Genomic DNA, 26,271 nt, shown 5'->3' with positions numbered 1-26,271 from the left:
GAGTTGGTATAAAAAAAGCATCTAAAACACACCAGGCCACTCACCTCTAAGCATCTGAAGATGATTCTTAACAATTTAAAGCTCCAAGTGCCTTGTTAGTTAGTGACGCTGCTAATTGAAGAGATCTTGCTCACTTTGCAGTCCTGTCCACTGCCCCACCCTCCAAATCCAAGCAGAGGTTTTAACTCTTAATATGAATGTGATCCTCTGAATCTAGTCTAACAAGGACGTAATCCAAAATGTGAAAGAACCCTACACAGGCAGATAAATTAATCACAGCATTTACTTGTAATAGTGGAAAAATTGTAAAGAAACCTTCAATGGACCCAAATGGGTAAATGATTTGATACTAATGGAATATCCATTTCTGGAATTTATGCAGCTATTAACAAAGATGACGACTTAAGTAATTTGGAAAAGGCTAATGAAAGACATTAAGTGAAAAAAATAAAATAGAGAATTAGTCACACATTATGATTACAACCATGTAAGAAATACAAACATGAAAAAAGCTGGAAAGAAATCTGCCGAAGTGAGAATAGTAGTCAAACTGGTATGTTATGGTTTTGAGCTTCTTCCTACGGTTTCTCTCTTTCCTACACTGCATTTGTAATACCTTTATAATTGAAATCTTATTAAAACTATTCACTCTTTAAGTTAGCAGTGTGAACATTTTCAAATCCCAGCAGCAAGTACAAGTAAGAGATCTGAGTGTCTGGGCGTCATTTCAACCTCCTGATGTACTGTAGCTTCTTCAGGGCAAAATATGAGGGAGGATAAGGAGCACTGCCCTGAGAATTTTATAGACATTGGAGAATATCAAGCAAATAGAGTTAGAAAAGCTGGAAGCAAGCAACAGATTTAGAATTAAGTTCTTTAAATCAAGTTTGGAAACTTCATTCTTTAGGGCTTTGAGGAAAACAATGATACATATTTTTTGAAGCTGAACAAAACCAGGGTCTATGATTCCAATTCCTGCTCTGACTTCTCTGCCACTGCTATGTTCTTAGTTTGGGGATAAATGGATTGATTTCCTGTGTGTTAACTGACATATAGATGGTCAACAGCGATGGCAGTGATGACCTATGGGAGGGGGTCGGGGGTTACTGAGCCCTTAGAGGGAAGACAGAGCCAAGAGATTGTTTTTCTTTCTTCACATCTATGAAGGCGTAACTTGAAAACAATGAACTGTTTTCTATCCCCTCTGAGCCAGGAAGATGACAAAATCAGTCTTAATTGTAGCAAGAGTTCTCTAGGTTATATTACAGTTAACTCCTTCCATGTAGAAAGATTAGTTAATGGCAGTTGTGGAATTTCCTTTTCTAGAGATTTGTAACAATAGGTTAGATCTACATCTGGCCTCGAATGCCTTAGGTGTGGTGCACAAAGAAACAGAATGAACAAAAATAGCACTCACACACACACACGAATACCACGGTGTGCCCCAGTCCTCACTCGTAGATTTTAATAGAGGTTTTAAAATAGTTTATATTCTCACCCACCCTTCAGCTGAATCAAAGTCTGAACTATATCAGTCACAGAAGAAACTTAGAAAGTTGGCCAAAAGTCATTTACCTGTACTAGGAGTTCCAGCTTCCGGTCATCAAGAAGATGTACTTGACATCGACGGCCTTCCGTCATCTAAGAGAAAAGAGAAATGATGGTCACCAAGAGTCTAGCGGCCTTTCACAGGTTAGAGGGTCCCCAATGCTGGATGTCACCAGGCACGTTCCTCTGGGCAAAACTTCCCCTGGGAGTTGGAGCCATATGAGGCCAAGATGCGGCAGGATTGGGTCATTCATTCATTCAACAATATTTATTGAGCATTTTCTGTGTGCCAAGCACTATTCTGAGAGCTGGGTGTATAGCAGCACACAAGACTAGGTCCCTGCCCTCATGGAGCTTACATTCTTATGGGGGAGATGTAAAATAAATTAGCAAATGCGTATATAACATAATATCAGGTGGTGATAAATGTTCTTCATTCTTGAGTCATTCTTCCATTCAATAATTTTATCACCGCGCATTAGGGGCACAGTTCAGTATCTGGTCTCTGCACCTCTCGACTTATCCCCCTAACTGATCGCAGGGAGCAGACGACTACCCCACTGGCAACGGCATTTGATTTCTGTGTTAATCATCCCCTCTCCTCATTTATGACTCTACTCCGTACAGAGCTCTCACTTATGTTACAGGAACCCTGGAGATAAGTGCTCACAGCTAAACTTGACCCCTGACCCTTGTGCCTTTCACCATTAACATATCTGTGTAATAGAAAGAGCATCTTGGCAGGAACTGGAAGACCCAAGTCAAATCTTAGCCCCCCCGATTATTGGCTGCAGGACTTTGAACAAGCCTCTGTTCATCTCTGCACTCCAATCTCAGATACAAAAGCAAGTGGGCAGGCCCAATGGGGGTGCTGGTGAATGTTTAACAGTTGGCTTTCTGGAAGGAGAGAGTTTTACTTTGTAGCATTTGCTGGAGCCCTGGCATCACCCTCAAAGGAAATCCTCTGAAGACCAAGCCTTCTGGTAGATGTCACAGCTGGCCACCACTCTAACCAAAAAGTGTCTTGCTGCTCCAAGTATCTTCACCATCTCTGATTTCAAGCTACTGTCAGGACAACACTGAGTGTTTCTAACAGACAGATATAATACACACCACCTGCAGACAGAATGCCACTGGGAGAGGGCACGCCCCTTCCCCATACCTTCCCTGTGCATCTCTTCTACCTGGCTGTTCCTGAGTTTTGTCCTTTTATAATAAAGCAGTAATCTAGTAAGTTAAAAACAAAACAAAACAAAACAAAAACCAATACACACACCTCAAGAGTGTAGATGCTAGCAAAGGACAGTAAAACAATTAGGAAGCGGATTGATTTATGTAGTTATTATAGTATTTATTACCCTTTTTAATATAATTTATTTAACTGTAAGTTTATATAATTTAGTGTTAATAATGCCTATGTTTTACAAGCGGAGCACAAAATTCCTGAAAATATAACAACTGGTGCTCATGAGCTGCCCCAGTACAGCTGCCAGGACCAGAAGACCCAAGGACTCCTTTCGGTCCTTGGATTTTTATCTGACTGTAGCCCCCACTGAAGCCACCTTCTTCTTCCCCAGCTACCAGCCACTTCATGCAGATCCAAAGGAAGGATGCACATGGGCTGATTCCGGCCCTGCCTCACTACATGGGCATCAGAGTCCCTTCCTGGAAGCGCCTTCTCCAGGAAACACGCAGAAGGTGGCCTCTTCTCTTCTTGCCCAACCCGGCTCATTCCCTGATCATCGGCACGTGCAAAGCTGCTGCGTACTCCTACGAGAGAATTCTTTCTCCTTCCCCTGAAGAAGGCATCGAAGTCATATTATTATTCACGCTTCCATCAAGTCATATATATTATCACTCACAGTGATTCATAAGAATATGATTCAGCCGTAAAATAGAGGAAATCTTGCTATTGGTGACAACATGGATGGACTTGGAGGGCATTATGCTAAGTGAAATAAGTCAGACAGAAGAAGACAAATACTGTATGATCTCACTTATATGTGGAATCTAAAACAAACAAACAAACAAACAAAACCAAAAAACCATGAGCCCCTAGATACAGAGAACACACTGGTGGTTGCCAAAGACAGGGGATGGACATGGGGGAGTGTGAATTGGGGGAAGGCGGTCAAAAAGTACAAGCTTCCAGTTAAAATAAATAAGACTTGGGAATGTACTGTACAGCATGCTAACTATAATGAATAATACTGTGTCGTATATTTGAGAGTTGCTAAGACAGCAGATATTAAAAGTTCTCATCACAAGAAAAAAATTTTGTAACATATATGGGAACAGATGTTAGATAGATTTACTGTGGTGATCACTTCACAATATATACAGATATTGAATCATTATGTTGCATGCCTTAATATAATCTTATAAGTCAACTATATCTCAATTTAAAAAAAAGAAAACAACTGTTACAAAGTAAATAAAAAACTTTGCTGGAAAAAAAAAATCCATCAGCTTCATCTCAATCCTTCACCCCTCTAAGTTCAAAGAAAACTACTATAATTTTAAATTACACTAAAATATATGCTTCCATACCAAAATGTATAAATTATTCTTTTAGCAAAAAAGTGCACCCAGGGCTTCCCTGGTGGCGCAGTGGTTAAGAATCCACCTGCCAATGCAGGGGACACGGGTTCGAGCCCTGGTCCAGGAAAATCCCACATGCCGCGGAGCAACTAAGCCCGTGTGCCACAACTACTGAGCCTGCGCTCTAGAGTCCGCGAGCCACAACTACTGCAGCCCACGTGCCACAACTACTGAAGCCTGAGCGCCTAGAGCCCGTGCTCTGCAACAAGAGAAGCCCCCGCAATGAGAAGCCCGTGCACCACATCGACAAGTAGCCCCCGCTCACCACAACTAGAGAAAGCCCATGCGCAGCAACGAAGACCCAACACAGACAAAAAAAAAAGAAAAGTGCACCCAAAATGTTCAAGTTTCAATAGGGCAGCTGACAGCAACTGCACAGGTACTTTTGGATAACATTTTAGATATTCAGCACTTGAGTTCTCATTAGGAAGAACTCAAGATCAACAGAGAGGGAGTTCTAGAAAGAAGAGTGCTACAACCATCTGGCATATTATTTTGGAATTCCTTCAAAAACATTTATTAACAATTTGAGAAAATTCTCTGAAGGGTGGGGACAATTTTAAGGAATTTTTAGAAAGCAATTCTGCTTGTCCTGTGCATATTTAAAGCACAGAGTTTTGAACTCCCTTTTACTGTAAAAGGTTAAGGGTATAAACACGTTCTTGAGTTACTTATTCACGTTCTAATAAGCTGTATAAAAACCAAGGAAAATTGGTACCCAAGACATTACTGTATCAAATAAAGTTCTAATCACAGTCATAAAGAAGAGGTAGCCTATCATTTTCTCAAAATATTTCCAAGCATGCAAAGTGTGACATGACCCCGAGTTCATACCCATACCTAAAAGTGTATCGTGAGATTCTCATTTTCATCTGAAACATACAATTCCCATTCCCTTACTCTCACCTTATCTGCTCAGCAGTTTAAAGAAGTAGCTATGCATCCAGATGTTAAGATCTACCCAAGGAGCTTTCCAACTTCATTCTCCTCTTCAACAAAATCTCACTACTAAGCCCTGAGGAATTTATAAGCACACTCCCTATTCTAATAGGAAATTTACAAGCTGCCTCCCTTTCGGAAGGCAAACTGTCCCCGAGAAAAGTCAGCACAGAGAAGTGAGTCTAAACCGAAACTCAACTTGGAATCATCACGTCTTTGAAAGCACAACTTTCTTTTGACAGCACAGCTGTGGCTTTTCTTCTCAAAAGGGAGACCTGTCTATTGTTCTGCGAGGATGGGAGATCGAAGCAACCTATTCTCGTCATCAGTTCAGAAGAAGTTTGCCATCCTGGGTGTGTACGGAGAAAGAGTGGCTGGACATCTGTAGCGTTGTCTGGCTTCCTGGGCATAGTGAAATTTTCTTTTGAATACTAACAATTGTAAACAAATATTGCTTTCCTTGTTCTTGTTTTCAGCTGCTCAGGCACAACTGGAGGGCTGGCATCACCCTCAAAGGAAATGCTTTTGGAGAACAAGGCTTCTTGCAGATGTCAGCTGGCTACCGCTCCAGCCATAAATCGACTTGTTACGGTACAATTCCTGAAGCCAATTCCAGAAGCCTGCCAAGTGCACTGTGACCCCAAAGGATACACAGAAAAGTGTTATTTTGAAAGTGAGGTGTCCACCCCACTTATCCAACTTCGCTGTTAAGACACACACCGAATCACGAAAACTACATATAAACATGGAAATGCATTTGTAACACGAGCTTAAGTGAACATAGTAGAATATGAGACGTGTACTATAAAGGCAGCCAATAAAATTGTCGTGAACATGTACAGGAATGAAGAGGCAAAAATAAGACAGTTGATGTGCTAGGTTAATAGGCTTATGGGTGGTCCCCTATCCCCACCCCTACCCAAATATGACTTCACATCTTTTTTCTTTTTCAGTTAAAAAATGTAAAAAAAGAGGGCTTCCCTGGTGGCGCAGTGGTTGAGAATCTGTCTGCCGATGCAGGGGACACGGGTTCGAGCCCTGGTCTGGGAAGATCCCACAGGCCGCGGAGCAACTAGGCCCATGAGCCACAATTACTGAGCCTGGGCGTCTGGAGCCTGTGCTCCGCAACAAGAGAGGCCGCGATAGTGAGAGGCCCGCGCACCGCGATGAAGAGTGGCCCCCACTTGCCGCAACTAGAGAAAGCCCGCGAACAGAAACGAAGACCCAACACAGCCATAAATAAATTAAAAAAAAAAAAATGTAAAAAAAGAAACTTAATCTAGAAAAATGAAGGACACTTTGAGGTCAGCCATAGGAAATGGAGCTCGAGAAGCTTCCTTCTCAGCAAATTCTCCTTAGATTGCCTATATTTTAACACCTCAAATCAAACTAATTAATTTACAAATGAGAATTATGATTGTCCCAGATGTGAGAAATCTCAAGACCAAAAGTCTCACACCTTCTCTCCCTGCGGGAGGAATTCATGGGAGACCGACTGTGCTCCCCAGAAGGGGTTCAGGGAGCACAGGATCTGAAAGGCGGGGATTATAAATACCTGTGCTTGAGGGCCTCCATCTACCAGAGCCTGACATACTCCTGATGGCGGAAGGGGGTTCTGTCCAAACATGACAGAGGAGTCCCCTCTGCAGGGCATTACCGAAAAACAAATAACCACCTAACTAGCAACGACAAACTCCCCCAAAGGGCGATTTTGAAGAGCTTTACATGGAGGGGTACAGGGTTCAGCGTGTGAAAATACGTTTTATTAGGAATGTTTTCTCTTCAAATTCAAAACTAAGTAAACCCCATTTCAATATGCTTCTTGTTATCACCTCTTTCTCTACACATCACCCCCTCCTCTCTCTCCCTCTTTGAGTCACTTCTTGGATGTCCGCTCTCCCCTTTTTCTTGCCCCTTGTCAAATGTATTATCTACTATGGTATATACATGCAGAGGAAGTACTCTGAAGAAATAACCCTAGTTCCCCTGTTCATAATAATTTCAGAGAAAACTAATGCAATTGTGCAAATGATAACAGGGTAACAGGTAATAAACTTAGAAAAACATACGATTTCAAAAAATAAAAACTAAAATACATTCAATTAACACATGTTACCATAATATTTCCTGAGACTAATTTATACTGGAACTGTTATCACTAAGACACTGGGGGCTGGGGTGAGGGTAGGGAGGGGGAGGAGAGCCACGTTCACAGTTACCACGTGCCTACTTGTTTATAGCTCTGCACAAGTTACCAAGTTGTGATTCAGATTCATTTTAGAGACAATACTTCATGGGACAATAAAATAAGAAATATTAAAGACTCACTGGAATTGCACAAAACAAAGAATTCACATTTCCAAAACACACTTTGGAGAATTGTCAGTACTCCCCCAAACAACCCGAAATCCGACCCTTTAAAACGTTATCATCAAAGAGAAAATTCCGATTTCTGAAGTGTCCAAGCCAAGGCCCAAACCTAGAGACGTAAGTCTTAGAGCACGTCCTGTGAGCGCGGTCCATGAAGCCACGGAGCATCCCGAGGATGCCAGAAGTATGACAGCAGCACCTCACAATCTGCCCTCTGACCCAGGCCATTCTGTGGCTCGGAAGGAAATTCCAGAGACATGACTACAAGTTCCCAGGGAAACTCACTGTTGGGGCTTCTGCTGTTTGGGTCACCTCAATGTGTCACATCCCTCTCTCCACTTCAGTTTCCTCTGCAGATAAATGAGGACCCAAGGACTCACCTAAGTACCAGAAAGTCACAGGATACCAGAATCGCAATAATTATGAAGCTGTCACATCCAGGAGACGAATAAATGCAACACATTCACAGTGGCCTCAAGAAAGTCAACCCCACAGTAAATAACTACACAGATAGAAAGGATTTCAGGCAAATTAAAAGTTGTTACAAATATCCAACCATCTGCTGCTCACACGTAACCTGTACCATGGACATACCAGATAGAATAAGTTATTATAGTGTATATTTCATACCTTATAATAAAAGTGCATGAGGGTCAAGAGGGAGGAGATACGGGGATATATGTATACGTATAGCTGATTCACTTTGTTATACAGCAGAAACTAACACACCACTGTAAAGTAATTATACTCCAATAAAGATGTTAAAAAAAAAAAAGTGCATGAAGGGCCTCTGCCTATAACCTTTAAAAAAAGTTATAAAGGTATATTGTCCATTTTTACTATGATTTTTCCCTCTGTCTGATTTATCTCAAGCTTATTACCTTTTTTTGTCTCTAAGTGACATCATATTAAAATAAAGATGCTAATGGAAAGAAAGGAGATACCAAGTATTAGACAGCAGAAGTCTGATTCAGAGAGAATGACTTGGTCCCAGTTTTGCTCCATGACCTCTGGCAAGTTATTTCACCTCTGTCTTTATTATGAGTCTCCTGGGTTCAGAAGGACACACACAGGCATGTCCTTGAGGTTCTTGGCTGCTGAATACAGTCAGAACTGATAAAACCCAGATGAAAGTGACTAAATGCGTGGCCCTATTATAAACAAATTCACATGGCAATGCAATGTAATATAAGAACTGAAGGGACTTCCCTGGTGGCGCAGTGGATAAGGCTCCGTGCTCCCAATGCAGGGGGCCCGGGTTCGATCCCAGGTTAGGGAACTAGATCCCACATGCATGCCGCAACTAAGAGTTCACATGCCACAACTAAGGAGCCTGCAAGCCACAACTAAGGGGCCCGCCTGCTGCAAATGAGACCTGGCACAAGCAAATAAATAAATAAATGAATAAATATTAAAAAAAAAAAAGAACGGAAACAGCCTTGCATTCTTCAAAGCTTGACCCGCTGCAAGTGTGCACTTGATGAGGTCATGAGTGCGGCCAGTGTTTCACTGGAGGATCTTTGGAAAGCAGACTGAGGTATGGCTACTGCCCGGGTCTCTCTGCTTCCAGCGAAAGGAAACTGGGTTTTCTCTGGTGACACAAGAGGAGGAGTCATGGGGTTGTGTGGGTACTAAGGGCTTGGGGACAGCGGAGGGCTGCGTGGGCAGGTGTGTCACAGGGAAGATCAAATCTGACTCCATATTGGATCCGTCTCTTTTTCGTTAACCTCTTGCTTTTCCTGCAAGTTAATCACCGAAAGAATGTTGCCTACAGCCTACAATACACATGATACCCCATTCTCAAGGCTCTGACCTTTAAATATAACTTTTCCATTCATAAGAGATAAAAAGTTACAGAACAGAAAATAACATTTGTCTTTTTTTTTCCAAATCCATTAATTGCATTATTTTTTGAATTTTATTTTATTTTTTTATACAGCAGGTTCTTACTAGTCATCAATTTTATATATATCAGTGTATACATGTCAATCCCAATCTCCCAATTCATCCCACCACCCCCCTGTCCCGTCCCCGACCCCCCGCTTTCCCCCCTTGGTGTCCATACGTTTGTTCTCTATATGTGTCTCTATTTCTGCCCTGCAAACCGGTTCATCTGTACCATTTTTCTAGGTTCCACATATATGAGTTAATATACGATATTTGTTTTTCTCTTTCTGACTTACTTCACTCTGTATGACAGTCTCTAGATCCAGCCACGACTCTACAAATGACCCAATTTCGCTCCTTTTTATGGTTGAGTAATATTCTATTGTATATGTGTACCACATCTTCTTTATCCATTCGTCTGTCAATGGGCATTTAGGTTGCTTCCGTGCCCTGGCTATTGTAAATAGTGCTGCAGTGAACATTGGGGTGCATGTGTCTTTTTGAATTATGGTTTTCTCTGGGTATACACCCAGGAGTGGGATTGCTGGGTCATAATAACATTTGTCTTGTTGGAGGTTTATAGGAACATTGTGACCAGACCTATGGGGACAGCTGCAAGAATGAAGGATTCCGACAGCAAGAAGTCTGCAACAACCAACCACACCCCTTCCCCTTTTAGTATAAAAGAAGCCTGAATTCCAACCTGGGCAAGCTGGTTCTTTGGGACACGAGTGCATCATCTTCTAGACCTGCTGGCTTTCTGAATAAAGTCGCTATCCGTTACCGCAGCAACTCATCTCTTGATTTACTGGCCTGTCATGCAGCATGCAGCATGAGCTTGGACCCGGTAACAGGTGGACCGTTTTAGTCTCCGACTCTGCCACCCTGCAGACCACTGCTGTGTGTGATCAAGCCACAAGTCCTACTGGACCATCATTTCAATCCTCTCCAGATGGGACTGCAGGGGAGAGGGTCAAAAAACATTAATAATCGGTCTCTGGGCCTAAAGTTGAGAAGAAAGGGATAGACTCAGATACGTCGGAGGAGAGGACAACCTGGGAGCTCCACTGATGGGCTCGTGTGACCCCAGTGGAGAGGAACTCCTACCCAGAGCTCTGCTGTGGGATGTGGGGAAGGAGGGGACTCTTTTCCCCTTCCAACAAGACACTGCAATCTGAGGACAAGCTATAGACATGGAGTCGGACAGGTGCATCTCACATACAGAAGGTCAAGGCCCAAGTGGGGAATTTCAGCCCAGGGCCAGAGTGTGACAGATGATTGCTCTCCCCCATCTGAGAGCCAACCCTCTGACTAAATGGTCAGGAGGAAAGGGACACTGCGAGAGCCACATGCAGGGGCCCTGGTTATGCACCACGGACACCACCTTGGCGACCACAGAGCAGTGAAGCCACTGCAGTTCAGTTAACAGAAGTTAACAGAAGTTAACGGAAGTGCAGGTGAGGCCTCCAGCCCCTGGAAGGCAGCAGAGCTTTCTGAATTACATTCTGACCAGCTGGACACTGAAAGAACGATAACCTGATTGTCCTTTCTCCTGCCACTGCCACAGCATATTCCGAAGACAGGATTTTCTTGACCACTATTTTGAGTATATTAGCAAGATCTCAATCCATTATTCTATCCAAAATACACATATTAACCCATATTCACCTCATTCACAGCACATCTACAGGCAAGCTTTTGCTTTCTACCCAGGCCTAGGGTCCCACAAACTTTGGTTCTGCAACCAGAAGAACTAAAGTCTCTGAAGATCCATGGAGACTCCATGCTACTTGACATTCCATTATTATTGTTATTATTATTTGGAGAGGGATGGGCAAAGGGAATAGAGCTTTCTCATAGGTGAAGGGGAGTTCGGAGTTTCGACCAGAGAGGGAGTCTCAGGCAGCCTGGATAGAGGCCGGCTGGAAACAGAAGGTGGGAATGTCTAGCCAGCAGGATCCTGAGCAGATCTGGATGGAAGGCCTTGGGGAATAAAGGCCTGAGGAGGAGATTCCCGACGTGGTTATAAAACATCCCTCGTTGATTAGCACTGTGGCTACCATTTGTGAGAGATGAGTATCTGAACGCTGGATAATGAGCCCTCTGAGATCTGGCCTCACCTCACCACATCTGGTTTTTTCAAATGCTCTCCTTCCCCAGGCCCCATCCCTGCAATTCCAAGACCAGTCCAAGTCCAGGACTCACCTGCCCTGGACTTCTGAGTTCTGTTTCCCTGAGGGCCACCCTTACCTCAGGGCCTGGCCCATGCTGTCTCTTTTGCCTGGAAACACTTTCTCTCCCCTCATGTACACAAAGGACCATCCCTGCCTGCCTGGTCCAGGCCACGCACCAAGCCAGGGGCTGGAGACACAGCGGTGACCAAAGGAAGCACCATCTTGATTCTCAGAGGTCACTGGCTTGAGGGGAAGATGGACATGACTGTCACTCATTCTTGCAGACTCAGCTGTGCTGATACACATGCCTTCTCCTCCCCGTGGGGGGATTTTCCCACCCCTGGCCGGCAGCTACAATGCCAGGCCTGGAGCCTTCCCTCCTGTCCTCCCCAGGTCACTGCGCCGGGGTTTACAGAGGATGGGAGGAGGGCTCTGGGGCCTGACCACCTGGGTTCGTGTCTTATCCCAGCTTCACTGGGGGCTAGCTGGGTGTAACCCCCCACAAGCACTTTGCCAATTTGTGCCTCACTCCCCAGTCTATGAAATGGAGACCATACTCGTGCCAACCTCGTGGGGCTGCTGAAAGGAAAAACTAAGTTAACACACATAGAGTGTGCATGGCACGGAGTAGGCTCAATATTACCTTTAGAAGTCTCTAGTCAGGGGACTTCCCTGGTGGCGCAGTGGTTAAGAATCCACCTGCCAATGCAGGGGACATGGGTTCGAGCCCTGGTCCGGGAAGATCCCACATGCCATGGAGCAACTAAGCCCGTGCACCACAACTACTGAGCCTATGCTCTAGAGCCTGCGAGCCACAACTACTGAGCCCACGTGCCGCAACTACTGAAGGCTGCATGTCCTAGAGCCAATGCGCCGCAACTACTGAGCCCACGTGCTGCAACTACTGAAGCCCACGTGCCTAGAGCCCGTGCTCCGCAACAAGAGAAGCCACCGCAATGAGAAGCCCGCGCACCGCGATTAAGAGTAGCCCCTGCTCACCGCAACTAGAGAAAGCCCGTGCACAGCAACAAAGACCCAATGCAGCCAAAAAAAAAAAAAAAAGTCTCTAGTCAGGGAAAGTGACACTCCTCTGAGCAGCAGTGTCAGGGAGACGAGAGACTACGTGTCCTGCCCTGCAGGGCGGAACCCGGTTTTCATCAACTGCTGCCACGCCCCCACCTCCACACCTGCAGGACGGCCTGGGTGAGGCTGCAGCTTTCGGCCACTCATGCCAGGCTGTCTGCCGCTGTGGCCAGATGGGAGAGGACAATGGCCTGGGCGGGCAACATCTGGGTGGCTGTCCCCAGCGCTGAGCAAGTACCAGGTCTTCACAGAGCAGAGTCCACGGGGCCCTGGTCCCGGGTAAAGGGGCTACTCCACCCAGACAGAGCACCTGGAGGTCCAGCCCTCCCCCAAACAGCAATGGCTGCTTGTCATCCCACGCTCCCTGCCAGCATCCACAGAGAGCTGGTGGAAGGCATGCCGGAGCCAGACGAGGAATGGAGGTTTAGGGGTGTCAGCATCACGTGTAAGATGACAATGGTGGCGACCACAAGAACTGCCAGGCCACATACACAGTCTGTCACTGGAGGAGGAGACGAATGCCTCTTGCTGGCAAGGAGGCCTCGCCTGTTTCTCTTGGCAGATTCAGGGTGTTATTCTTACTGACAACTGTTCACGACACAGGTGTCTGTGCAGACGTCCTTCAAGGCTGGCTGAGAAGGTATAAACTCTGAAGAAACAAAACATACAAAGAAGCAGCAAGAACCCTTCTAAACCATCCGACATCCCGCTGTTCTCCTTGAAGGGAGGAAAGAAGAAGGAAAATGACACCTGGGCTTTGGCACATGGAGTTCTGGCGTCAGTATCTCAGTGATAGAGTTTTGGTTGAAATGGAGATGCTTTTTCCAAAGGAAAAGGCAAATATCTACACTTTCTTTTGTTCTGATGACTGTACTTGGAATCTTTATAGAAAAGGAGGACTGATGGGGTAGTCTGACCGGGACCCCAGACTCAAGGAAAATGGCTTTTAAGAGTCCAAAAAAAAGATAAGGTTGACTCCATAGATCGGAAAGAATATTTTTTGTATGAGATCGAAACTTTAACACATAAACTTTAAAGATAAAAATAACATAATAAAAATAAAATTGAATGAGAAAGTGAAGATCGTGACATCAAAAGAACACAAAGTATCTGCACAGAGGATTCCCAAAGGTGACTAGATTGTAGTATAATATATACAACGTGTCAGGGGCATAGAGTACATTATACATATTCTGTATCGATACATAGATGAGAAAGTGTCACAAGTTTAGAGGAACAGAGGTGGAACACTGAAGCTGAGATTTAAAATAAGGAAAGTCTAAGGACAATGAAAGAGCCTTTAAAGATACGTTCCAAGCAAGAAGAGCAAGGAAAGGAAAGTTTTCATTGTTTGGTGCTAATGGATTTTTGTTAAAAGATGAGCTGCTGGACCACTCAGTTTAATCTTCTCAACCAAGAAGGGAAACGGTAGGACTAACGACCAGAAGAATATAAACTAACTGCACCTCTTTCCCCGGAAAAAATCTCAGGTGGTTCATACAGTTAAATATTAAAAATAGATAGGTTTATCAGGTCTTTCTAAGCATAAAAGCAATGGATGAGCCAAAAGGGAAAAATGTATAGATTTGATTACATTTTTAAATAATTTTACTCCATAAATCACCATCAGCAAAAAGAAAAAGCAAATGCAAAGTTGGGGGGTAGGATGACAACAACTATAATGAAGGGTTACTATGTTAAAGATAAAATTAATTAATTCGTAGATGACTACAAGTTAAGTAGAAGGCTACTAATAGCCTACAGGAAATAAAACTAAGATGCAAATGGCTAAAAAGTTCATCTTCTTTGACAGTAATTTCTCCTCTAGAAAAAATCTATCCATCTTTCTAGTAATCCAGAGAGTAATCTAGTGACCGCCCCTCATGAAATAAGAGAAATGGGTTTAAAGGATTATACATAGTAGTGTCCATCATAGTGTGTATTCATTCTGCAAATGTTTATGGTACATAGTTATGTGCCTGGCATTTTATTAGATATATAATGATGAACACAATTTTGTTCCTACACTTAACGAGCTTCTATGTCCAACAGAAGAAATACCCAAGTCAACAGGAGATTACAGTGTAATCTGTGTGACCATGGGGTGGGTATAAGATGCAATGAGGCAGAGGGTCGGGGGGACCCTCACTCATACCTGGAGGATGGGTGAGTGCTCAGGTGAGGAGGTGATATCTGAAGACAGGACATCCGGCAGAGACAACCTGACGTAAGAAGAGCTGGATGGGAGAGAACGTGGCATGTTCTGGAAACATCAGCCAGGCAGTAGAGCTGGGGCACAGGGTGGTGGGTGGGCGTGGAGCAGTGAGAAATACGGCTGGAGAACCCTACTTATGACAACAGGAAGAAGGAGCAACTTATATCAACGGTCTGAGGATGGCTACATCATTGATGAAATAGTTAAGTATCCACTGGACCACGTTTCCAAATCAATTTAATCCTAACTGGTGTAAAAATGAGGGGAGCCTGGAAAGAGGGCTCTAATTGCAGGTGTTGAGGCTCACTGCCTTAGAAAACACACAAGCAGTTGGTAAATTATAAAGAGATACTAAACATAAGCTCTCAATATCCATATTACCCCCCAACGATTTGTAACCAGACACAGAAAGTGTGCTGACCAAATGTGTAGATGACAAGAGGTTTGTTTAGATGGTAGCTTCCATGTCTACAAGTTGGGGGTCATATTGTTTATGGTTTCAGGTCCTGTTCTTAGTTCACGAGTTAGAAGTACAGCATCCTGAATGATGAAATCAAGAGGTCTCCTACACTCTACTACGATTAAACTATTTCTGGAAATTTGTGTTTAATTCTGGGTACCATATTTTAGGTAGGACATGAAAGAAAGCGGAGCAAGACCAAAGAAGGGGAGTCAGACTGGGTAAAGATATGGAAACCATGTCTTCCTGGGGCTGATGGAAAAGCTGCATGCTGGCTTCAGTGAGAGGGACCCTGTCATCTATCCCCCATGCAAGACACCTCTGTAAGTGAAAAGGGAGGCTGTCATGGATTCCACGGGGGTACTAGGTATAAACTGGACTGTCCTGGGAAGGCCTGGACATGGGGACTTGCTAGTTTGATGATCTAAGGCTAATTTGATGATTAGGTTTGATAACTGAATGAGAAGGGAGAACTTTGCTTTGGCGGGCAGAAATGGGATCAATGAGTAGAAGTTTCAAAAGACACATCAGATTTCAATAGAAGGGAGAACTTTCTAACAAGCATCACTGTTCAAAATGGAACAAGTTGCTCCACCACCACTGCAAGTAATCAGGAAGGGCCAGAAGACCGTCAGCCTGCGATGCTGTAGAAAGGGTTACTGGACTCTGGGGGAAGGTGGACGTACACATTCTAAGGTATGAGCCATGGATATACGTGTACACCTATAAACAAGAATTCCCCCCAAAATAGACTCATTCTAATAACTCATGTATTTACTTATAATGCTTCCTGCTAACAATATTATAGGTACTTTGATGAAACAAACAGTCACCACATCCACTGACTGCTTCAGAAGACTTTAAGAAAATCACACTACAGATGGTAGGCACAAACACATTATTCTACTTTTTCCCTTACCAATTTCCTTTGTATAAACGTGCAATCAAAAGTCCTCTATTTAGGGACTTCCCTGGTGGCGCAGTGGTGAAGAATCCGCCTGCCAATGCAGGGCACATGGGTTTGATCCCTGGTCCGGGAAGATCCCACATGGCGCGAAGCAGCTAAGCCTGTGCACCACAACTACTGAGCCTGCGCTCTAGAGCCCATAAGCCACAACTACTGAGCCTGCATGCCACAACTACTGAGCCTGCATGCCACAACTACTGAAGCCTGTGTGCCTAGAGCCCGTGCTCCGTAACAAGAGAAGCCACTGCAATGAGAAGCCAACGAAGAGTAGCCCCCGCTCGCCACAACTAGAGAAAGCCCGCGTGCAGCAACGAAGACCCAACACAGCCAAATAAATAAATAAATAAATTTATTTTTAAAAAAATGTCCTCTATTTAAAACACAATGCTCACTGCAGCACTATTTACAATAGCCAGGACATGGAAGCAACCTAAATGTCCATCAACAGAGGAATGGATAAAGAAGATGTGGTACATATACAATGGAATATTACTCAGCCATAAAAAAAATGAAATAATGCCATTTGCAGCAACATGGATGGACCCAGAGATTGTCATACTGAGTGAAGTAAGTCAGAGAAAGACAAATATCATATGATATCACTTATATGTGGAATCTAAAAAAAGGGTACAAATGAACTTATCTACAAAACAGAAATAGAATCACAGACATAGAAAACAAACTTATGGTTACCAGGGGGTAAAGGTGGGGGAGGGATAAATTGGGAGATTGGGATTGACATATGCACACTACTATATATAAAATAGATAACTAAAAGACCTACTGTATAGCACAGGGAACTCTACTCAATACTCTGTAATGGCCTATATGGAAAAAGAATCGAAAAAAGAGTGGATATACGTATGTGTATAACTGATTCACTTTGCTGTATACCTGAAACTAACACAACACTGTAAATCAACTATACCTCAATAAAAATTAAAAGAAAAAACACACACACATGAAACTGCAATGCTGTGTGGGGTGGTTATATGTTTCTGTAGCTGGTTTGCTCTTCATGTAATTGACAACCAAGAACCAATGACATTTTCTTGGTAACATGAATCTGCCTATTTTATTCCAATGTCTAATTCGATCTGTCATTTTAATTTTTTATTTTTGCTTATGTTGTGCTCAGTGGGATGAGACAACACTATTTATAGCCATGGGTCTTATTAAGCAATAGGTTACCACATTTTTATTGTAAATTATTTTGTTGATCTTAAATTATATATATGTGTGTGTGTATATATATATATGTGATTGAAATAGAATGACATGACCGTCATAACAGGCACCCAATAAATATTTGTACATGCATTAATATACATTCAAATAACATATATTCTTATATATCATTTCAAGGGCAATTCCAAACTATAGAACTTGATTTGCGTTTAATGAGCTATGTTTTAATTTGCCTATTCTGTAGAAACATACCCCCAAACCCAGGCTCAGAAACACATGCATTCTTTGTGGTTCATATTATCTGCATGATGACATGGCAAATGAGCATAATTATCATCAGTCTGCCATCAGTGATAGCTGGGGTGCCTTGCCACACAGATAAGAGAATTTGGGACTAGGCTGTCCCTCCCACAAACAACCCCCTTTGTGTATTATACAGTCAAACTCTCCACTACCTCGAGGGATGTGAGGGGCAGAAAAGAGTATTTTAGACATCCACAAGCTCCTGGAGTTCCATGCTTGGGTCTTTGGTGACTCTGAAGCAAGGTGGGAGAGAACAGATGCCTAAGACAGTAGATTGGTCCCCAGGCCACCTGCTTTCACAGAACCTGCATGAGATACAAAGCAGCCACATGCCACTCGTGCCTGAGTCCAGGGGCCTAGTGCGCAGATGCCAAATCTTCCAGGCTTGGAAGGAAGCGCTCCAGCCCAAGAGCTGATCCTTCTGAGACTCACGCTTAAATCAGATCATATTTCCAATGGCATCACAGCACAGCAGACCCGGGGCACATGGGTGCCTTGATCTGGAAAGCCACAGCCCTGCAGGATGGTCCCAGCTCCAGGAGGTAGGAGCAAGCCCTTGCCCCTCCCCGGCCCAAGGCCCCCAGTAAAAAGCTCTCCAGGGAGAGCTTGGGAACCTGGACTGCTTGCATTGAGGGAAATTTTCACAGCTACCTTAGACGTCGGCACAGGGCAGTCCGTCTGGGCTGGAGGCTGCCGCCTAGATGTTTACATAACCAAGTTCTCTGGAAAGGATTCGGCTGGAGTGTCGCTGGCAGGGACTGCTCGCTCTTGCATGAGCTGTGCTGGCAGATCTTACCCTCCATTCATCTTGGAGGTTTCAACGCTGGCCGGCTGCCCGGGGCGCCACCGCAGAGGCTTCCTGAAGACCTGCTCCCAGGCCTCCTGCTTCTGCTGTGGCAGCGTCATGGACAGGACAGGACCCCTTGTTCCCCAGCACCATTTACAAATAGGGGTGGGGCATCAGACTAGGAAAGGAAGGGAAATTGGGGGGGGGGAGGCAGAGGGAGAGGATTCCAAAACCAAAGGAGGGCTCCCCCCTCCTTTTCACCCCAGGATGCCCCTCGGTGGCAAGGCTGTCGCAGGGTGTAACGCAGTGCTGTAACATGCAATGGCCACGGCAAATGGGAGATCTAGAAACATCCTGGGTGCATCTCACTGAGAGCAGTTACAGAAATAAGGACATGATCCTGGATCTGTTAGTCAAATCAAAAATTCTAATTGGACACAGAACGATTTCTCCAAGCTTTCGGCAGGAGGTAATTATCCTGTTGCCTACACAAAGGAAAAAAGGAGGAAACAGAGCCTACTGTTTGGGCTGTTTCCACAGAAGAAGGAACGAGAGAAGTTTCTGCTTGTATCGGAACTGATTAAAAGATGGCAGGGTTCCTGATCTTTCCTCTTTCCTGATTTAACCAGGAACGCGGGTGTCAAATGGTTTACACATGTCATTCCAAAGCCTTGGGAACCAAACTTGAGTGTATTTTCAGCATACGCCGGAGAAAAGACCTGGAAATGAGTGTGTGATGAGATCACTTTTTAGGGAAAGGCAGAATCTTAAATATGAACAAATACATGAGGCAGCGATTTCGTCTTACATCCTTCATAGTGTCCAGCATGGAGCTTGAAACACACAAAACTCTTGGGAAGTATGATTGATTGAAAATATGGAGTTATAATTCTTGACTGTGGTGATGGTTTCACAGGTGTGGATATATGTCAAAGCTCATCAAATGGTACACTTTAAACACGTGCAGCTTATTGTGTGTCAATGATACATCAATAAATCCGTTTAAAATATGAGAGAGTCACTCCTTTCAGACATCAAAAAAGGGACAGAGCATCAGGATGATCTGAAAAGTCCAATTTGTTTTTGTTGTTGCTGTTACTTTCCTGAATTTTATTATAGCCACGTCTGGTGTACACATACCATACACTTGGCACCTAAGGAACATTCGTTGAGTGAATAAGTGACCGAAGAGTGCAACGTATGGAGCCGTACATCTCAGCAGAGTTCTTCACACTTTGAGGAGAAATTATTTCATTTTTTATATCTTATATTTTTTAAATTTGAAGTGTGAATTGGATTTATGGTGTTTCTCAGATGTTGTCATATCCAGGACTGAGCCACAAAGTCTTCAAATATCAACTCTATCTGGCTGAGTCCCACTTCGTGTCTCTGCCTGGAATTTCTCCTTCCCCAGGCCTGTATATGACATACGTAAAGCTGCCCATTCAGCGTCTCCTTCTGGATAGCTGTTAAATATGTCAAACTCAAAGAGAATTACTGACCTGCCTTCTTCTGCAAACCATCTCCACCCGCAGCTTTCACCTCTTAGCTAACAGCCATTCCAGCTCTGCATCACCATGTTCTGTCCTCTCACATCCCACTTCCAACTCACCAGAAAATCTCAAAGTATCCAGACCCTGGACCCTTTTCATCACCTTCACTTTATCACTTGCCCCATTCCTGCAATGGCCAGCCAAGTGGCACCCCTGCTCTTCCCTCTGCCTGTCTTGCAGTCTGGTCCCCGCACAGCACCCAAACCGTCCCTGTGCAGCCCAAGTGGGATCAGGGTGCCGCCCATGTCCACACTCTCCAGCGCTCAGTCCCATTTCCCCCAGTGCAGAAGCCTTCAAGGCCCCACGTGATGCCTACCTTTATAACCCCTCACTCGGTCTGCTGTTCCCCCCCTCATCTCCTTGCTGTTCCCTACAGGTCACTCTTCTGCCCGGGGCCTGTGATGAGCTCCTTCCTCTGTCTGGAATGTTCCCCCCAGACACCCACACGACTCACCTCTTCACTTCCTTCAAAGCTTTGCACACATATCACCTTTTCATAACGTCTCCTCCTTCTGAATTTAAAATATTTTTCATACAGCAATTACCACCTTCTAGCACACTATATAATTTACTTATTTATTATGTGTCTTGCCTGCCTCTTCCTCGTAGAGTGCAAGCTCCATGAGGGCAAGAAGTTTGGTTCGTTTTGTTTGCTGGCACATTCCTGGGACAGAAGAGGCACATGAGTAAGTGCATGAATCAGAATGACTGGCTGACTCACCAACTGACTGAATGAATGAATAAATGAAGGAACTGCGTGCGCAGGCACGTTCTGCCATTCTGCCAGCTGGGATGCAAGGCTCACCCGCATATAAAGGATGCTAGCTGTGCTGCACCATCCTTGTTGTCTTACTGTTTACTCTTTGACACAGACATGTGCAGACAGAGAAGGGCTGACAGACAGGTAAGGACACCAGGCTTAAGCAGGAAAAAAAAAAAAAACAGTTCCAGCTATATGCAAGCAAGGAAAGAAATGAGACACCACAATATGTGACAAATAATCACTCATTCATGTTTCTGAGCACCTACCAAATGCCGGGCATAACAGAAGGTGCTTCAGAATCAAAGACAACTAAGTGCAGCCACTATGGAGAACAATATGGAGCTTCCTTAAAAAAACTAAAAACAGAACAACCATATGATCCTGCAATCCCACTCCCGGGCATATATCTGGGGAAAACTCTAATTCCCGATGTTCATAGCAGCACTATTTACGATAGCTGACTCACCAACTGGAAGCAACCCAAATGTCCAACCCAAATGACAGATGAATGGATAAAGAAGATGTGGTATATATATATATATATATATATATATATATATATATATATATATATATATATATATGGACTATTACTCAGCCATGAAAAAGAATGAAATAATGCCATTGGCAGCAACATGGATGAACCTAGACATTATCATACTAAATGAAGTAAGCCAGACAGAAAAAGACAAATACCTTATGATATCACTTCTATGTGGAATCTAAAAAAAATGATACAAATGAACTTATTTACAAAATAGAAACGACTCAAAGACAAAGAAAACAAACTTACGGTTACCAAAGGGGAAAGGGAGGGGGGATAAATTAGGAGGTTGGGATTAACAGATACAAACTAGTATACATAAAAGAGATAAACAACAAGGTCCTACTTGTTGGGAACTATATTCAGTATATATATTCAATATCTTATAATGACCTATCATGGAAAAGAATCAGAAAAAAAATGTGTATATGTGTATATGCGTACATACATACCTGAATCGCTTTGCTGTACACCAGAAACTAATACAATATTGCAATCAACTATAATTAAATTAAAAAAATAAAGACATGCTCTTTCCCTTAGAAGCTACAGTGAGAGACATACACATTAACGGGTCATTTGAATTTGAGATCAAACTGGAACAGCGACCTGGTGAGATTCCTGTGGGAGAACAGAGGAGGAAGACTCGCTCCACTTGGAGGGACAGGAGGAGGTAACGCTGCAGGCTGGAACTGAAGAATGAGCAGGGGTGTCTGGCAGACAAGGGACAGGACGGGCCTCTTAATCTGAAGGGTGAGTATTTGCAAGAAGCTGACGTCCAGCAAAGGTCAAATGTGCGTGGGGAAAGGCAAGGGTGTGTGGTGGTGTATGCACAACAGACTGAGTATCTGTGTCCCCCCCAGAATCCATATGCTAAACACGAACTCCCAATGTGATGGTATCAGGAGGTGGGATATTCGGGAGGTGATGAGGTCATGAGGGTGGAGCCCACATGAGTGGGATTAGTGCCCTTAGAAAAGGGGCTCCAGAGAGATCCCTCGCCCCATCCCACTGTTTGGCGACACAGTGAGAAGTCCCCATTCATGAACCAGGAAGGTCCTCAGAAGATACCAAATCTGCTGGTGCCTTGACTCCCCAGCCCCCGGAACAGTGAGAAATAAATGTCTGTTATTTATAAGCCACCGAGTGTTTTGTTATGGTTGCCTGAACAGACCAAGACAGTGTACGAAGGATAGTGTGAGAGAAGAAGTTTAAGAAATAAGAAGCTACCAGGTTGTGGTGAGGCCTTTTATTCCATGTTAAGGGCTGTGGTCTACAGGGAATGAAGGGGGGCGGCAAGGAGAGGTAGAGAGAGGGGATGCCTGTGTGCGTGCTTGCGTGTGTGTGTGTGTGTGTGTGTGTGTGTGTGCAGTAGGATGGTGGTAAAGGGACAAGTGGTGATCATTTTACAATAACTCAGAAAAGAAAGAGGAAACCTTGAACCATGGCAGTGGCAGTCAGCACCTCACTCCAAAAGAACTTGGGAAGAAAACACAGGAACAAGGCATTGGAGAAATTGATGGTAAAAGGCCAGAAGAGTTTGATGCTAGTAATGTAGCAAAGAGGAAGAGTGAGGAGATATGGTGAGTCATTTATCACAGGACAATGATTTTTAAGCCTTAGGAGGAAGAGGAACAGGGTAATCAAAAAACCACAGGTGGAACTAGTAATACAAAGGGACACTCAGCAAAGCATTGGCTGACTCTGGACTACTAGAATAATGAGGTTCCTCTGGGGAACTGTATTTACTGAACACTGATAACTAGCCAAACAAAGACTCAGCTGTTCCAAAGCCAGTCTGACAGGCAATCTCACCAGGGAGGGTCTGATGGGAAGGGGCAGGCAAATGCTGTGCTATTTCATCATCACCTTCTAGGCAACAGAGAAAGCTGCAGTAACACGAGCTTCCCCGCTCCCACCTTTCCACAAACAAGAGGCAAGGAGGCTCACACACGAACTGTTTTCTATTTCCAATATAAAACCCAAAGTCACAGTACAAAATTTATAGTTTTTAGATTTTTTTCAGTTTGGTTTTGTTCGTTCTTTAGGAGTGTGATCAGTCCTACCAGCAAGACAAAAAGAACTTAGTCATTTAAAAAAAACCAAAGGACTGGGCTTCCCTGGTGGCGCAGTGGTTGAGAATCTGCCTGCTAATGCAGGGGACACGGGTTCGAGCCCTGGTCTGGGAGGATCCCACATGCCGCGGAGCAACTGGGCCCGTGAGCCACAACTACTGAGCCTGCGCGTCTGGAGCCTGTGCTCCGCAACAAGAGAGGCTGCGATAGTGAGAGGCCCGCGCACCACGATGAAGAGTGGCCCCCGCTTGCCACAACTAGAGAAAGCCCTCGCACAGAAACGAAGACCCAACACAGCCATAAAATTAAAAAAAAAAAAAAAAAAAAAACCAAAGGACTGTGGTTTGGGATATTATTCTTGGATATTATTATCAAGATATATTTGAGTGTCTTTCCAAGATATCTGTATCTAAAGGGCACAAAATCTGCATTGATAAAGTTATAACCTTAGGAACAGGAGGGCAGGGAAACTAAACTGTCGTGCGCGAGCGAAAACCACATATTCCACAATAAAGATGGAACCACAAACAAATACCAGTTTACAATTTCTGCATAAAATGACAGACACACTCCACCCTGTCTAGGCAAACGAAGCCTATAAGCTGTCCCTGAAGATCCACCTAAAATATATCCTTGTTCTGGATGTGGTTATTATGTTCTATAAATACTTTCCTTGTTTTTACATTTGTTTAATGCTTTTATTCTGCTGCCCGTGTGTGTGCCTGTTTAATCCATCTCCAGAAGATGGACCATCTCTCATTCTAATTTATTTTATTTAACACTTCAAAGGTTATTAGGTGCTTAGATAATTTTTGATGAATATTCTGCTAATTGGCATGTTGATTTCTCCTACTGTGAGGAAAACTCTCCCAGTATTTTCAGAGCGGTCAGATGGTAGACGCAATTAATAAAACTCACACAAACATGTGGTACACTCAGGTTCTAGGCTTATTTCTTCCATTCACTCGCTGCGTTAAGTACTTGGGTGAAATATAAATAAGAAAATTGGAGGTGAAAATCTTTCTAATTGTTGACCATGAATGGAAAATAACCAAAAATTTTATATACTGATTGGATTGTTGCCTTTGTTGTTAAGAAATAGATGGCATACAACAGGCACATGAAAAGATGCTCCACATTGCTGATTATGAGAGAAATGCAAATCAAAACTACAATGAGGGGACTTCCCTGGTGGTGCAGTGGTTAAGAATCCACCTGCCAATGCAGGGGACACAGGTTCGAGCCCTGGTCTGGGAAGATCCCACATGCTGCAGAGCAACTAAGCCCCTGCGCCACAATTACTGAGCCTGTGCTCTAGAGTCTGCGAGCCACAACTACTGAGCCCACGTGCCACAACTACTGAAGCCCGAGCGCCTAGAGCCCGTGCTCCGCAACAAGAGAAACCACTGCAGTGAGAAGCCCGCACACCGCAACGAAGAGTAGCCTCCGCTCGCCACAACTAGAGAAAGCCCGTGTGCAGCAACGAAGACCCAACTCACCCAAAAATAAGATAAACAAAGTAAATAAATTTATTAAAAAAAAAAAAAACTACAATGAGATATCACCTCACACCAGTCAGAATGGCCATTTTCAAAAAATCTACAAACAATAAATGCTGGAGAGGGTGTGGAGAAAAGGGAACCCTCCTGCACTGTTGGTGGGAATGTAAATTGGTACAGCTGCTATGGAGAACAGTACTAAGGTTCCTTAAAAAACTAAAAAAAGAGTTACCATATGATCCAGCAATCCCACTCCCGGGCATATATCCAGAGAAAAACTTCATTCAAAAGTATACATGCACCCCAGTGCTCACTGCAGCACTATTTACAACAGCCAGGACATGCAAGCAACCTAAATGTCCACCGACAGATGAATGGATAAAGAAGATGTGGTATATATATATACAACGGACTATTACTCAGCCATAAAAAGAATGAAATAACGCCATTTGCAGCAACATGGATGGATCTAGAGATTATCATACTAAGTGAGGTAAGTCAGACAAAGACAAATATTATATGCTATCACATATGTGGAATCTAAAAAATAATACAAATAAATCTATTTATGAAACTAAAATGGCTCACAGACATAGAAAACAAACTTATGGTTACCAAAGGGGAAAGGGAGGGGGAGGGACAAATTAGGAGTATGTAATTAACAGATACAAACTACTCTACATAAAATAGATAAGCAACAAGGATTTACTGTATAATAAAGGGAATAATATTCAATATCTTATAATAACCTATACTGGAAAATCATCTGAAAAAATACATATATAACTGAATCACTTTGCTGTACACCCGAAACTAACACAATATTTTAAATCAACTATACTTCAATTAAAAGAAAAAGGATGGCATAACCATTGACTGACACACCCTTATTTCTACTGGAGAATTTTTCAAAATAAAAGCCCTAAGAGCTTTCTGATCAATCCTGAAAACTGAAGAATTTCAGAAAGGTAGGGTGATAGAATCCATGAATGCAAAGGTAAAATCATATTTCTTCTGTTCCTTCCCCTCCCCCAACCAATCCTCACCAGTGTAATGTTCCTGGACTCACTCAAGACTCACGGATACAGCAGGATGCCGCCCATTCGTAGTAAGCCTCCTCCGTCCCAATAAGGAAAGGATCACTAGGGTGATGTCTTTACCTGCAGAATCCTTTCTGGAAGGCTGGGTGACATTAATGGAGTATCACAGCTAATTTTTTTTTTTTTTTCTTACGCTACTTTCTATTTACAAAATTCACTCCAGGATTGTAGGTAAGGAGGTGCCATTTATTTCAGTAATACTTCCACTTCCACGG

The 26,271-nt window shown here is 43.6% G+C and overlaps 1 protein-coding gene across 6 annotated transcripts in view; it reads right to left on the bottom strand.

The window, feature by feature from the left end:
* The window catches only part of FRMD4A (FERM domain containing 4A), a 338,180-nt gene that overhangs the window by 203,135 nt on the left and 108,774 nt on the right, over positions 1–26,271 (bottom strand). For 5 of the 6 annotated variants that reach the window (XM_061178281.1, XM_061178328.1, XM_061178300.1 and 2 more), the window contains exon 2: positions 1,576–1,641. In XM_061178281.1, coding sequence (XP_061034264.1) covers positions 1,576–1,641 — 66 coding nt within the window. Of the gene's footprint in view, positions 1–1,575; positions 1,642–5,055; positions 5,075–26,271 lie in introns of those variants that run through there. The other variant, XM_061178308.1, reaches the window with a different exon arrangement.

The sequence above is a fragment of the Eubalaena glacialis genome, chromosome 2 (assembly GCF_028564815.1).
Source record: "Eubalaena glacialis isolate mEubGla1 chromosome 2, mEubGla1.1.hap2.+ XY, whole genome shotgun sequence".
Lineage (NCBI taxonomy): Eukaryota > Metazoa > Chordata > Mammalia > Artiodactyla > Balaenidae > Eubalaena > Eubalaena glacialis.
The sequence above is the reverse complement of the archived record's forward strand: the minus strand, read 5'-3'. Positions and strand labels throughout refer to the sequence as shown.